This window comes from Theropithecus gelada, chromosome 3 (assembly GCF_003255815.1).
Source record: "Theropithecus gelada isolate Dixy chromosome 3, Tgel_1.0, whole genome shotgun sequence".
Lineage (NCBI taxonomy): Eukaryota > Metazoa > Chordata > Mammalia > Primates > Cercopithecidae > Theropithecus > Theropithecus gelada.
This window is the reverse complement of record NC_037670.1, coordinates 110,388,799-110,403,126: the sequence shown is the minus strand read 5'-3', so window position 1 is coordinate 110,403,126 and position 14,328 is coordinate 110,388,799. Positions and strand designations below refer to the sequence as shown.

The following is a 14,328-nucleotide window of genomic DNA, read 5'->3' as shown; positions in this document are numbered from 1 at the left end:
ATACTTAATGGTAAGAAAAACTCTTAAAATTATCTTCTATCTTTTTATTTTGCTGCCAGACAGTGAAATCTCGAAACCCTGTCATGGATCAGCATGGATCATTAGACCACATTTGAGAACCACTGTTTTAGATTAAAAGCTGTTTGAGACCCTGAAAAATCACAGGCTGTTCAGCAAACAGGCCCTGAATAAGAATGTGTGCTCTGTCTTTAGTAGGAGTATAGGACTGCGATTCAGACCGTGAGCTCTGTAGTTAGGTATTTTAGGTTTAAATCCTACCGCTGCTTCTGCTTGTATGATCTTTATGTCTCTAAGCCTCATCATTTCCTGGAGTTAAAATGGATATAACAATAAATCAGGTAAGTCTCATAATAATGTGATTATTACGAAAATTAAATGGAATGATTCATCCAAGAATCTTTATATTAAGTCCTCAATAAATGTTAGTTTTAAATTTAACTTAACACTATTATTAGTAATTATTATTGTTATTCTTATTTCATATGATTATTAATTTATTTAGCTTCTTTGATTTTCAGTCTTCATATTCTGTAAAATTGAGATAAAGTACCTAGTTTTCAGAGTTGCTGTGGAGCCTAAATGAGGTAATGCATGTTTGTACATAACTTGGCATGTATCAAAAGCCTGATAATAGTGTTAAAAGCAAAACATATACATGATTTTCACTTAAAGACTGACCAATATCTATTCTGAAGCTCTACTTACAAGTATTATAAAAAGGAACAACAGCAACAACAAAAAAAAAACAATGAAGACATTATAATTTTAAAAACACCTTCAGCTTGGATATGAATGATGGTAAGACCAGATATACTTGCTTTCTCTCCTGCATAAGCTCATATTTTCAGGTGTCCTGGACAATTCTAGGAGTCAACCATGGTGCATTTATCTCCCACACCTATTGCCCACTAGTCATCACTGCGGTTATATCTGGAACCCAAACCTCCCTTTTATTTAATGTGGGGCAAAATCTGGCCTGTTGGAAGATTCTAGACAGTGATGGAATAAAACAAACAGATAAAATCAGCCTGTATTACTCTAATCTTGGTTCTTCAATAAAGAATATCCTAACAATTTTCTAATTCATGGGGAAATTGGATAATCTAACGTAAGCAGTTAAGGTTTGAGATCAATATTCTTTCTTTTATTATTCTTAAAATGAGCTGGAGCAATGAAAGGGAAAGAGCTTTAGACTAAAGCATGTGCAAATATAGAACGTATGAAAAATTTAAAAACAGTAAACAAAAGAGCTAAAATTAAATTAGAAAAGAAAATAACCTCAAATATGGTAAATAAATTTAAAAATATCAGAGATAGTAAATAAAAGTCACTTGCAAAAGGCTGTGTAGCCTGAACATGGAAGTACACACAAAGTTTCCTTTGAGTATCAGAACAGATCCCTCCCATTGCACAAGTACACAGACTGCCAAGGTAGTCATCATATAGGGAAATGAGACCATTTCGAACACATGGAAAAGAGTCGCCATGCTCCAAAATAGATCTTGGAAAGTTTATCATTTCCAAGTGAGTGAATAGGAAACTTGACTATTTTTAGCCTAATTAAAATTCAATGTATTTTTTTCTTGCCATTTTTAGACCACTCTTTTTCTCTCCACATTATTAAAACCACACATACCATGGGTTTCTGACTAATTTTCATGTAAGTAATCAAAGTATAGTTTTGAAATTCTATTTAAAGCCATGTTTTGCTAAGAGTTGTATTTTGCATTTTGTTAGTAGAAATTGCACCTTTAAAACAGTAAAGTAGATTAGGTTTTTGCATTTGACTCTAATTTTTATGAATGGGATGTCAACCTGGCAAAGCACAATTTCCCTTTTGTGTAAACCACAATGCAGAGTGGAATATTATAAGCTTGAGTATATCCCATGACAGCTGCAGAGGTTAATATTTAGAATAAATAAGAAAAATCACTATTTAATTCTCTTGACTTTCTATCCACGGATCTGCTGCTCAAAGGCACACAAAATGCAAAACTGAAAGACATTTTATATCCTAACAACAGAGCTTTGGCTGTCATGCATTTATAATGAGCACACTTCCCTTTTCTGATCTACTTACATACTGGAGTCAGACCTCCTTGGTTCATTTCCGAATCCATCTTATTAGTTGCGTGTTCTTCCGTAGGTTACTTACCTCTCTGTTCTTCAGTTTCCTTGTGAGTAAAAGCATGCAATAGTACTTACCTCAGAGGGTGGCTGTGAAATTAAAATATATTAAAATCGATAAAAGGCATAGAAAATTACTGGCTCATAGTAAGTACTCTGTGTTAGCTATTATTACCATTATTGCTATTATTGAAATATTTCAATGTCTATTTCATATCCGAGTTTTCTAGAAAGTTTTCACAACTTACTTTTTTTTAGAAAGTAGAAATTATACATTTCTGGGAATCAGGGATTGATCAAAGTTTCACACTGGTGTCTGTTTAGATTATATTCCAATCAGTGTCAACACTATCATCTAATTTCCGAGAATCTACCAGAAAGAGAGTACTTTAGGTACTAAGTGGTGAATGTGTGGGGAGGGCACAATGCTGGCGAGCAGGTCAGATGGAAGGTTGTTGGAGTAGTCCAAGTGATAGATGACAGTGGTCTGCCTACCTTAGAGGCAGTGGATATTAAACTTTTAACATGCTAAAGTTTAGTATAAAGCTTCTTCAAGTTTAGGAATAAAGACTCAAACACATTTGATCAAAGAACATATCATTAATATTGATAATACACTTTTTTTTTTTTTTTTTTGAGATGGAGGTTTGCTCTTGTTGCCCAGGCTGGAGTGCAATGGCACTATCTTGGCTCACTGCAACTTCCACCTCCCAGGTTCAAGCAATTATCCTGCCTCAGCCTCCCAAGTAGCTGGGATTACAGGCACACACCACCACTCCTAGCTAATTTTTTGTATTTTTAGTAGAGACGGGGTTTCACTATGTTGGCCAGGCTGGTCTCGAACTCCTGACCTCAGGCAATCCACCTGCCTCAGCCTCCCAAAGTGCTGGGATTACAGGAGTGGGCCACTGCACAGCCATTTTTTTTTTTTTTCCTGAAGGTAGTCAGTGTTTACTTCACTATGTCCTACTTTGCAGAAAGGCGTTGTAGGAATAGGGCAAAATAAAAGTAATTAATTTTGAAGTAGGGGCAATGGGGGTTGAGAGAGATATTGTGGAACGATTCAAACAATGAGGCTTTTCCTTGGGAAGGCCAACTTCTAGAATAAATGAGAATGCTATATAAAATGGTAGGTGCGGGACAAACTAGGAGAAGGGGAGGGGACACGAGAGACAAGTTCTGCCTCTTATACAATGTAATGCAGAGCCACTCTTATTCATGTGTTTAACTGTCTTTGAGGTCATCTATAAGTACATTAATGCACCTATTTTTCTGCATTCACTTATGGCTCCCTGCAGCTTTGTAGTTCCTTTAAGGAGAGCACTAGATGTGGAGTCAGAAGGCTGGAGTTCTCATGGCAGAAGTATTACCTCCTGGTTGGAAAATACGTCATCTCTGCCATGGTCTCCTCTTTAATGAATGCATTGGGCTCCTGAATAATAATAAGGGTAAAATATTAGTTATCAAGAAGATATATGGCATTACTTCAAATACTAGAAATGCCTCTTTAACAAATTAAAATGCAGACCATAGCTTCCAGTTTTGATATTTGTGGACTCCACATTGCTACTCTTCGAATATGCCCAGATATTAATATTTCAGTAGCTGAGAAGAAACGCTAAGTTTCTCATTGACCTTGTATTCACTAAAATAACACATCTAATTTGAAGAATATGTATTTTCCTCATGGGATGCAATACAATCGTTTTCATTTTGAATGGGAAAAGAAGCAACCCAGTAAATTCTTATTTTTTTCTAAATTGGCCCTCAAGCAAGGATCATTCACCACTTCGCTGGGATTTTGCTTTAGTGCCACCTTTGCAGTCTATGTGATGTTAGTAATGAAAAAGTGGTCTAATATCATTCTGTCCTTTCAGTCCTGTAGTAGGCCCAGGGAAGAAGGTGCTAAAGCAATTTGCATTGCTATGTACCCTGTGCCATGAACTTCTGTGAATCTTGGGCTAAAGAGATTCCATTCCAATGTCCATAAACACCAATGTTTTCTATGATACATCCTTATACTTGAAAGAATTCTGTCAGTCAGACTTAAGGTTAGAAACAAATAATTAGGCTGGAAGTTGGATTAATTAATGGATGAGTCAAGTCAATTTAAAATTTAAATTTGGCAGCAGTACAATTTTCCTTTCTTTTTCCCTTGTTGCCTGTGTTGACTTTATGAACACCTCACTAGAGAAGAAATCTCAAAAAGCAACGCTTTCTTTAAAAATTATTAATATTTGTGAACTTGATTCCTTCTTTTTCCCTTGTTACCTGTGTTGACTTTATGAACACCTCACTAGAGAAGAAATTAGCTACTCAAACAATTTAGGATTAATTGCTTTCAGGGCTTGGATCCACATTGGGAAAATGAGAAGGAAAAATGTTTTTTGGGGTTTTTTTTCTTGCCTATAAGAGGCAGAAATACCACCTAAGTAGCTCCAGCCTAGTCCTAGAAGCAGAGGAGAAATAGAGGCATGACTTTGTGATTAAGAGAGCAGAGGGCTGTAACAGTTCTGCATGATTAAACTGAATGCTATGTTCCGAATATGCGTGCTATGTTTTAAATGCTCACTAAAGAAAACCAACTCAAACCCAAAATAGAAGAATGGATGTTAAGAATATGAATGAATTATTGGTTTGGAGGAAGTACTACAGAAAAATAGCTTAAAGCTCTGGGGAAACAGCTAGTTGATACCTTAAAACAAGAAAACTTTAAGCCTCAGTGTGGCAAGAATCACTGCAGGAGAAAAAAAGAACTCTATTTACGGACACATTTAGGGAAGTTTTAATTCATTTCTCTAAGAGAAGAGAGAGTCTCCTGGATGTGCTGGGACAAAGAAATAAATGATAACTCTGTCCTTTGTAATCTGGTAGAGAAATAAGAAAAATTAGCAGGTAGCTATCTACAATACAAAAGGGAGATTAAACCACCATAAAACAAGTATAAAATGGTATAATTTGTGATTCAAAAATTGCTATATTTGTCCTGAAAAATTTATCGATGCAACTTTTTTTTATAAAAAGGTTTTTCTTTTTTAATTATACTTTAAGTTCTAGGGTACATGTGCACAACATGCAGGTTTGTTACATAGGTATACATTTGCCGTGTTGGTTTCCTGCACCCATCAACTCATCATTTACATTAGGTATGTCTTCTGATGCTATCCCTCCCCGAGCCCCCAGCCCCCGGGCAGGCCCAGGTGTGTGATGTTTCCCGCCTTGTGTCCAAGTGTTCTCATTGTTCAATTCCCACCTATGAGTGAGAACTTGCCGTGTTTGGTTTTCTGTCCTTGTGATAGTTTGCTGAGAATGAAGGTTTCCAGCTTCATCCGTGTCCCTGCAAAGGATATGAACTCATCCTTTTTTTATGACTGCTCTATGCAACTTTTAAGTACACAAACAGTCTGGGAAATATTTGGTATATGCATAAATACTAGAATTTCCAGATCATTATTCTTGAGGGCAAGGGCTTAGAAACTCATTTTTTTCCCCAATACACTGTCATAATAAAGAGATTGAGAAAATTATTTCAATGAATGCATAGCAACAGAGAAGAATACTTTACATAATACATGGGTATTTAATATATACCTATATATTCATACATACAAAAACACACAGCTCACATGCGCAGGACCTCTGGAAACTCTAAAATAAGAGATATCAATCATGATATAATATGACATCTTGGTTGGGGGAATTAAACGCTGTCCAGGAAAGGCTAAAAAGAAGGAAGCAGCATGTAAGTTAAGCTTTAGGAGACTGCACCTTTCAAAAAGGGAAAGTAAAGTAAGGCAGGCGTCTCAAAAGGATTGAAATTATTGTGTACAATCAGTGTCTCCATTTCCTCACTTCACATTTATTTCTCGACCCCCACCCAACTCACGATTAAAATTGCTCTCAATTAAATCCAATTGTGAGCTCTCAGTCCTTGTCCCACTTGATGATCTACTGGTAACATCCTGCATGAGTGCTCGCTTTCTCCTCCCTGACTTCCATAAAATTACATTCTCTCTCTCTCTCTCTCTCTCTCTCTCTCCCCCACCGTAGTCTTTCACCTCTGTCTTTTTTTACAGGATTATTTCCCATTTCCCTTTAAATATTTGTGTTTTCCAGGATGTTTTACTTTTCTTTTAATTTTCTACCTTTTTTTCCTGTATGTTTTCTTTCTTTATTCCCTGTTTTTACTTCTCCAGAGATAATATGCTTTATTCCTATGCTGTCAGCTGAAGTAGATTCACTATGTCTGTTAAATTTATATTTCTAGAACGAAATTCTCTCTTGAGGCACTAATTTCTATATCTACTTCTACTTAACATCATCACATGGATAAGCCAAAGACATTATTTTTTTTTTCCTCCAAATTCAACTATTTATCTTCCCTCTCCAAAATATTCCTCGTCCCGACTTGGTGAATGACATTACATCTCTCTTATTATCTATGAAAGAGGCCTGGAATTCATCATACAATTTTTCTCTTTCATCTCACCTCTAATTTCCATAGTTCACCAAATCCTACAAAATCTACCTTTAAAGTAATTTCCTGATTTTTTTTTTTCCCTTTTCTATCTCCAACAAGGAGGCCTAATTGATTCTTCCCTCTGTCACTGCAGCAAGACTGCAGGTGTCCAGTTAATCTGTATCCTTCCTTTTTTCAATCTAATATGCCTCTTATTTTTCCACCAGAGTGATCTACCAAAATGGCAAATCTGATTATTTCAGAAACCTATATTAACTCCTTCAAGGACCCCTATCTACTATCTTCCCGATAAAATGCAAACCCTTTAGTATGGTAGGCATGCAAGCTTCCTTGTGTATAATCTGTGTCCTTTAGACCCTGCTGGGGCAACCAAAATACCTGTGGTTTCCCCAAGTCACCATGTTGTTTGAAGCCACAATCTAGTGTCCTGCCTGTAACACTTCATTTTTCCCCCTCCTTATCTAGCTCATTCTGTTCTGTCATTTCAATGCTGAATCATATCCCCTTTAGGGTAACCTCCCTAGAAAATTTCCCTGATGCCCGGGTTAGGTGTCCGGTTAGACACCCTCACGGCATTTCTCTACTGGAATACATACTACAGGGCTGTATAATGTTTGTTGGTTTGTCTGCCTCTTCCAGTCCCCATGAAAGCAGGATCTGTAATCTGTCACAATATCCCCTGACTAGGACATAATAGGCACTTAGTGCATATGTATTGAGTTTTAAAATATGAGCAAAGCTATTCAGATGGAAATTTGTTAGATGTGTTACGGGAGAATGATTAATACATTTTAAGGATGGAAGAAGGTAAGATTTGAAATGATGAATTCTGAACTACCGGAAAAATAAAGGGCAGGGAGTGAGACTAGGGTTGCAGCGAGACATGAAAACCAAAGAAAAGCAGCTCTGCAATGGAACCATTGATGTAAAGGGACACACACACACACACACACACACACACACACACACATCGATTTTGAGGCAGAAGAATATAGACTGAGGTTGACACGCAAGGGCACAGGGTTGAAAGTAAAGAATGGACTCCAAATCAGGAGTCAGTTTTTCTAGTGTAACTACAGCTTCAGAACTAAAATTAAGGAGCTGTTGAGGTTTTCTGCCTGACTTGGATAGGAAAGCTAAGCTACGATTATACCATGAAACATCTTAAATACTGGGCTGAAGAGGAGTTCTAAGTCTTGCCGTCCTTGGACAATCACTGAACAATTATGGAAAGAAGGGGACAAAATTAGAGATTAGAAAGCAAGTCTAACCATGTTGTATAATACTGAATTCAGCACAAAGAAGCTTAATGTGACTGAATATCAGGAGAATAAGTATTTTATTAATGATAACAAAAACTTAAACTAGAGGTGTGGCAGTGATACTTAGAGGAAGAAATATGTAGCATCCATGGGAAAATCTGGAAGTAGCCTGAGACTTGATAAGAGAGAGGAAAGACATAAATTTTACTGAAATAGTTAAACATAAATTTTAGTGAAATGGAATAGTCAAATATTTCGTTGAATCAGGTACTTTATTTCTTTGAGAAATAACTCCTTGGGTTTAGATTATATGTGTTATTCTGGTACAAAGAATACCAATTTATATGCTATTTTTTCAAATAAAGCGAGACTTTAATTTTTAACAAAGACAGAATCTTATACCTCAGGTATCCCCTGGTACCCCGGAGGTACCAGGCAGCTGTGCAGAGCTGCAGGCATAGGCTGGGAAGTGCCGCCAGCTTCAGTGAGATATATGTTGCCTTGCCAACTTGTATTATAGATATTTTTCTGTATTCTGTGATCCACACTTTCTTCCCTGAAACATTTTTTTTTCTTAAAAACCAAAACAAAACTACATTCTAATCAGACAACACTGTTTTTGAAAAGTCAATTCCAGAAAATTACTGTTAGAAGTATTGAACAACAGATACTGATAACATTTTTTCTACTGATTCTTCTCCAATGTTCTATCTTCATGATTCACTTTCAACATAAAAATTTAAAGACCTCAAACCTCTCCATATTGCTGGTTTTCTAAACGTATAAGGGAAGCCAGAAACATATGTTAATATGATTTTCTGTGTTTTGATACTAGAATTGCAAACAAGTTAGTATCATTATGAAAACACAAAATCTTATCACTTGGTTTTATAACACTCATTATATGAAGCTCTAGAAGATCACATTCACATTGAAAAGCACGTAGTTGTCACATAAATGATGCTTTTAATTAAGTGAAAGATCCATACCTGATTGGGATGATTACTTATGTATTTCTCATTCTCTACCAGACACGACATCCTTGAGGATGGGGATATGACTTATTTGTCTATGTCTCTTCAGGCTTAGTGCAATGCTCGGCATATAACAATCAAAATTTTTTTGAATGAATGACATTATAAAATATGTAACACTTACATAGAACTTACCATGCATCAGACATCTACCCAAATACTTTACAAATATTAACTTATTTAATTCTTATTCTACAAAGAAAATTGAGGCACGGAGATGTTACATTATGTGCCCAAATCACACAGATAGAAAGTTATGGAGCCAGAAGTCAAACTCAAGCAGAGCTGTGACAGAATTTGTACTCTTAACTTATATTATCTTTAAATAAATGCTGCTGTTAAGTTGTAAAGAATACAAATATGTATATAAATATGTAATGTAATCCATCATTGAACTTAAAAAGACCTGGGTTCAAATATATTTTTAATTTACTTGGTTCGTGGCTTTGAGCAAGTTCATTAACCTAATGGGTCCTCAGTTTCCTCAAACATAAAATCATAATAATAGCATGTAACTCACAAGGCTACTCTTAGTTTAAAACATAATTTTTATAAAAGTACTAGATTATCATTAGCACCGGGTATATGGTAGTTAGTGTGCCAAGGGGAATGATGCTATTTTTCTCTTTCTTCCCTTTCGAAAGGGTATGTATTTGTACCTTACACATCATACAGGTCTTAAGCAAAAGGAGATGAAATTGTACGTTTCATCAAGTATTATTTTCAACATCTCTCAAAGCTAGAGTTCATTTACTAAAGCATTTTCTGGTTGGGCAGATCAACTTCAAACTCAATAGCTTGTTTTCTGGATAAAAAATGTTTTTCCGAGAAGCTGTTATGGTCTAAATATCTAACATCAAATATTAAAATATTTTTCTTCTAATTGTAAGATCAAGTTATACATATATATATATATGTTTATACATACATGTTTCTTTTTTAAAAAGAAAAAACGATTTGACCAGCAATATAACAAACAGCATTTATTTTTATCAAGAGCCTCCAACATCAGTGAGTTCTACCAAGTCTGGTGGAAACCCTCTTGGTCAGAGGCTCTCAGTCCTGGTTGCGTACTACAATCACCTAAAGAAATACATCAAATTGCAGACCCTTTCCACAGATACTCTGATTTAATTGAATTGGGATAAGGTTAGGCATCCGTATTTTTTGAAAGTTCTCCTCTTAACCCTAATTTGCAGCCCGAGTTGAGAATACTGGTTTAGATTATCATTGAAAACATTACCCGTCTCCTATTTCCATCTCACTTGGACTCTAATAAAAACCAACAATAGATATTATTTTCATTCATGTTAACATTGACAGAGTCTGAGAGGTTCATCAAGAACAGAATTGCCATGGCACAACTAAACTAATAGTTAGCTCCCTTTCTTTAACTGATTAGAGCAAATGCTCTCCATCCACCATCAATCATTACCTCCGGTTTCAAAATGAGAAACAGAAGCAGTATTTATATCAGCTATTTCTTTTTAACTCTGAGAATCATGAAACAAAACAACTCCAAGATTATTTATATGTTCTTATAAACTAGTTATAATGAAGATTACTTGTTTACTTATTGTGTTGATGTAGCCAGTGAATAAACTTAGAACATTTTATAATATGACTAGATATTAGTCTTGGGCTATAGTTCATAAAATAAGCTACAGGTTAGAGGCATTCAACCAGAACAAATCCCGGCTAATGGATGTTTTGAGCTATGTTGAAATATTGAGTAGAAATGAGTTCCCACTGAGAATATCAACTTAAACTGTAAAAGTTTTACAAATCTAATCACCTTAGTTTCTCTTATAATACTAGTGTATAACCAGCAATCTCAACTTTTTAAAGCTGAGTTCTTTTACTACTGAACTCATAGGCTAGCAATATGCTATTAGAAATTACACTTTATAAATTCCATAACACTAAAAGCATTCCTACTTTGTCCTTAATGGTAAGCCAACTGGTCAAAATACACAAAATATTTGCTTTCTATGATCATTTAATACAGACTTAAACTCGGACACTCTATAATTTAAAGATTAGCTTTAAGAACTACTTTGTAAAACTTTGACTTATTTTGAACATTTCACTTTCAATCACCGAATAATTTAAACAAATAGCCTTACACAGATAACTTGATTCTGGTTAACCACAGCCAGGAACTAGGGTCTCCTGAAGATCAGCAAGTGGAACACTGCCTTCTCTTCTTGCAAATATCACATAATATTAGGTTAAAGCTTTCATATAAAACTTTGCTTAGGTAGATTTGCTAAATAAAGTCGGTATGGTAGTTTACTAATCTCAATTGTATTGTTGATTTTTGGCTTGGACCTCAAGGACAATGAATGTTTTGAGAAAAGGAATTAATTTGTCACAGCTTTTCTTGATGTCTTTCACCCAGACTTGGGAAGAGCATCATGAAAAATAGTACTCTTTTGGAAACTATGCACACAACATATTTTTCCTAATAGGTGTGAAGAATGGCTGCTATGCATAAATGATTGTTGGAAAATAATTCTCTGTAAAACATGACCTAACAAGCAACTCCATTCACTACTGTGCTCATTTCCAGTATCCAGAACAACCACGACACATCTTATAGATGCCGGTATTATCTGTTTGTCAGTTAATAAACACCCTTTGGGAAAATTCACAACTTTATCCCCTGTAGTTTTCCTACCCAGTAAGTTGGAGAATAAAACTTTTGAGGGAAAATTGATATTAACAACATAGTAAAAGTCACAAGAAATCAAAAGATTCTTCAATACGAAACCATAAGTTGTTGGCTCTTCCCAGGACACCTATTGTTCTTTTTTCTTTATTAAGGGTAAAGTAAAGCGTCTGAGACCTAGCTGACCCTACATGAGAACCTCAAGCACCACAATCAAACCGCAGTTCTATAATTAAAAAGCAAGGTGCCTATCGCCCCTGCACTGTTAAACATCCCTTGGACACCCCAAATCCTTAAGTCCCGCTCATTTCCAGACCCTCCTTACCTGGAATTTTGTCACTGGGCGGCCGGGCACAGCTCAATAGAAGCGAAGGGCGTTCGCAGGTGTGGCTCCAGGGATTCAGGAGTCCAAGCTTCAGCGCCCGTCTCATGGGCAGAAGATGTCAGCCGCAGGGTGAGGTGCGGACGTGCTCACCTCTCCAAACCGGGAAGGCCGCCAGTCGCGCGGCGCAGCCCACCCAGAGACTGGGGGACTGGCTTTCCTAGTTTGACGTGAGAGTAAACTGCGTTAGTCTCTGTCCTCCCTCTCCGCCCCTCTTCTGGTTTTTTGACACTTTAAATCTGTCTTAGATGGTTCAGACCCAAGTCTAGATTGTATTATCAGCTAAAAGACAACTGTTCTTTCCCCAGGCTTGCTTTGTCCCTTCCCAAAGTCCGGGAGGCTCACCTTCCCGGCGCCTTCCTGCGCTCGCCCAGCTGTGAAGCTGTGCGCAAACTTCTCCTGACTTAAGAGTCTCAATCCTCGCCTGCGCTCCCGCCCCACCCCCGCCCGCCTCCCGACAGGCGGCAGACTAGGTGGCAGCAGAATTGATGAGAGCCAGCCCCGCCACTCCCGGACCCCGCCGCCCCAGTCAGCCCCCTCCTGTCCCAGGAGAGGGAGGGGAGAGCTGGTGAGCTCCGTGCGCCTCGCGCCAGCCCCCGTCGCCCCAGCCCGCGAGTGGGGTTGCGCTCGCGGCTGCTGCCTAGCTCCAGTCGGGGCTGGAGCTCACTCTGCGAGTCCGGGAGACTAAAGCGCCGCGTAAACACAGGAAGCAGGCGAGGGACCCGAGTTAGACCTTGAGTAGGGAGGGAGAGGGGGGCGACAGCCTGGGCTGGGAGACAGCTTTCTGGGAGCCCTGTCCCCTCCCCGGAGGATGTGAGTTTCCACAAGAACCTTACCCCAGAGACAGTGTGACCCTGGCTTCTTCAGCCGCCACTCCGGGGATAGCACTGGGGAGCCTGTGGAGGAAGGGTCGGTAGTGGGCTAGGTAGTGAAAGTGGGGTGAGGGCGTGGGAAGACGGCTGGCTAAGAGCCGGGGTGCTAAAAGGAAAAAAGAGCTGAGAGGAAGGAGATGAGAAAAGACACCTTGGGGATCACGCAAACCCTGGGAGAGCGTCCGGAGTTGGGCGACTGTAGGTTGGGGGCACAACTTGGATTTGGAGAAAGAGTGCCCTCCGTGCAGGGGACTACTGGTGGGCACAGTGTTTTAGGGTGAATGAAAACAGAGAGGACGTCGAGGGAAGACGGGGATATGGGGTGCCTGACTTGGTGTCGAACACTGCGACTCCTCTTCTTTCCCCCTAAAACCCTCGATGTCAGCAGGAGTCCGGGACAATCCAATTCCAGGCGGGGCGCAGCGGAGGCTGGCAGGCGCGCTCTGGGAGGCAGGCAAGTTGATTCCAAGGACGAGTCACCCTCAACCTCTTTTAGCCCACAACTGGGTGGAGCAAGGCAGGAGTCAACACTTTTTTCCTAACTCTGTTTAGGCGGTGTTGGACTAAGAAAGCAGCATCCGGTGCGTCCCGGGACCACAAGGTGGCTGTGCACCGTTGAGGTTACTAAACACTGTCTCCTTGGCAAAATAAATAATAGCAATAATTTAATAGGAGGGGAAGAAAGCCAGACGGGAACAGCACACTTTCCCTGGTGGTCTTAGCTTCTCATAAGCACACGGGACACCACCAGGTGACAGAGAAGGAGGTGTCCTGTGAATGGAACTGCAGCCCTCACCCGACCATCCTTGGAGCTCTTCCATGGAAACATCAGTGACTGTAGGCAAAAGATGTGCCCGTTTTATTTTGCATGCTCCTGTTTATTTTGAATCCTCATGCCCCACCCCAGAGAGACAACAGGGACCCCTAATTTGTGTGGTTGAGGCAGGAGATCCAGTGGAAGACAGACTCCAGGATGAGATCAGCTCTCATACCCAACATTCCAGGGATTTTGTTTTTCCAGGCTCCCTCCTCTATATGCTCCCCCCTTCTCTGCCATCTCCTGTCTGGTGACCCAGAGGGCTGTGTGTGACTCACTGTGCATTCAAACCCTAAGGCACGGACTCACTGCAGAGGAAGATTGTACAGTACCTTCATTCCCAGGATAAGTGGGAATGATGTTGTTAGCAGTAAGAAAGGTGACTAGGAAAGGAGGCTGGGCAACTGGGAGACAAGGAGGCTTTCACAGGAACACACACACACACACACACACACATATACACACACAGTAACTTAAAAAAAGCCTGTATAAGAAACCCTTCTGAATTCAGAATTTAGATACAAATCTTCACTTCATACTATCTATCTGTCTTGGGTTCAATAGCTCCCTGCTTTCCAACTGCTCCTGACCAGTCAACACTTGACCATGACCTCCTTTAAGAATTCTCTTTTGGAATATTAATTACCTTCTTTTGGTGCAAA

General features: G+C 38.9%; 1 protein-coding gene across 1 annotated transcript in view; it reads right to left on the bottom strand.

The window, feature by feature from the left end:
- CALCR (calcitonin receptor) overlaps positions 1 to 12,361 on the bottom strand; it is a 150,457-nt gene extending 138,096 nt beyond the window's left edge. The window contains exons 1-2 of the mRNA XM_025379944.1: positions 12,323 to 12,361; positions 11,921 to 12,137 (exon numbers count right to left, since the gene is read on the bottom strand). Of these exons, the coding sequence (XP_025235729.1) occupies positions 11,921 to 12,026 (106 nt within the window). The 5' untranslated portion in view covers positions 12,027 to 12,137; positions 12,323 to 12,361. The remainder of the gene's footprint in view (positions 1 to 11,920; positions 12,138 to 12,322) is intronic.
- Positions 12,362 to 14,328: the final 1,967 nt, after the last annotated feature.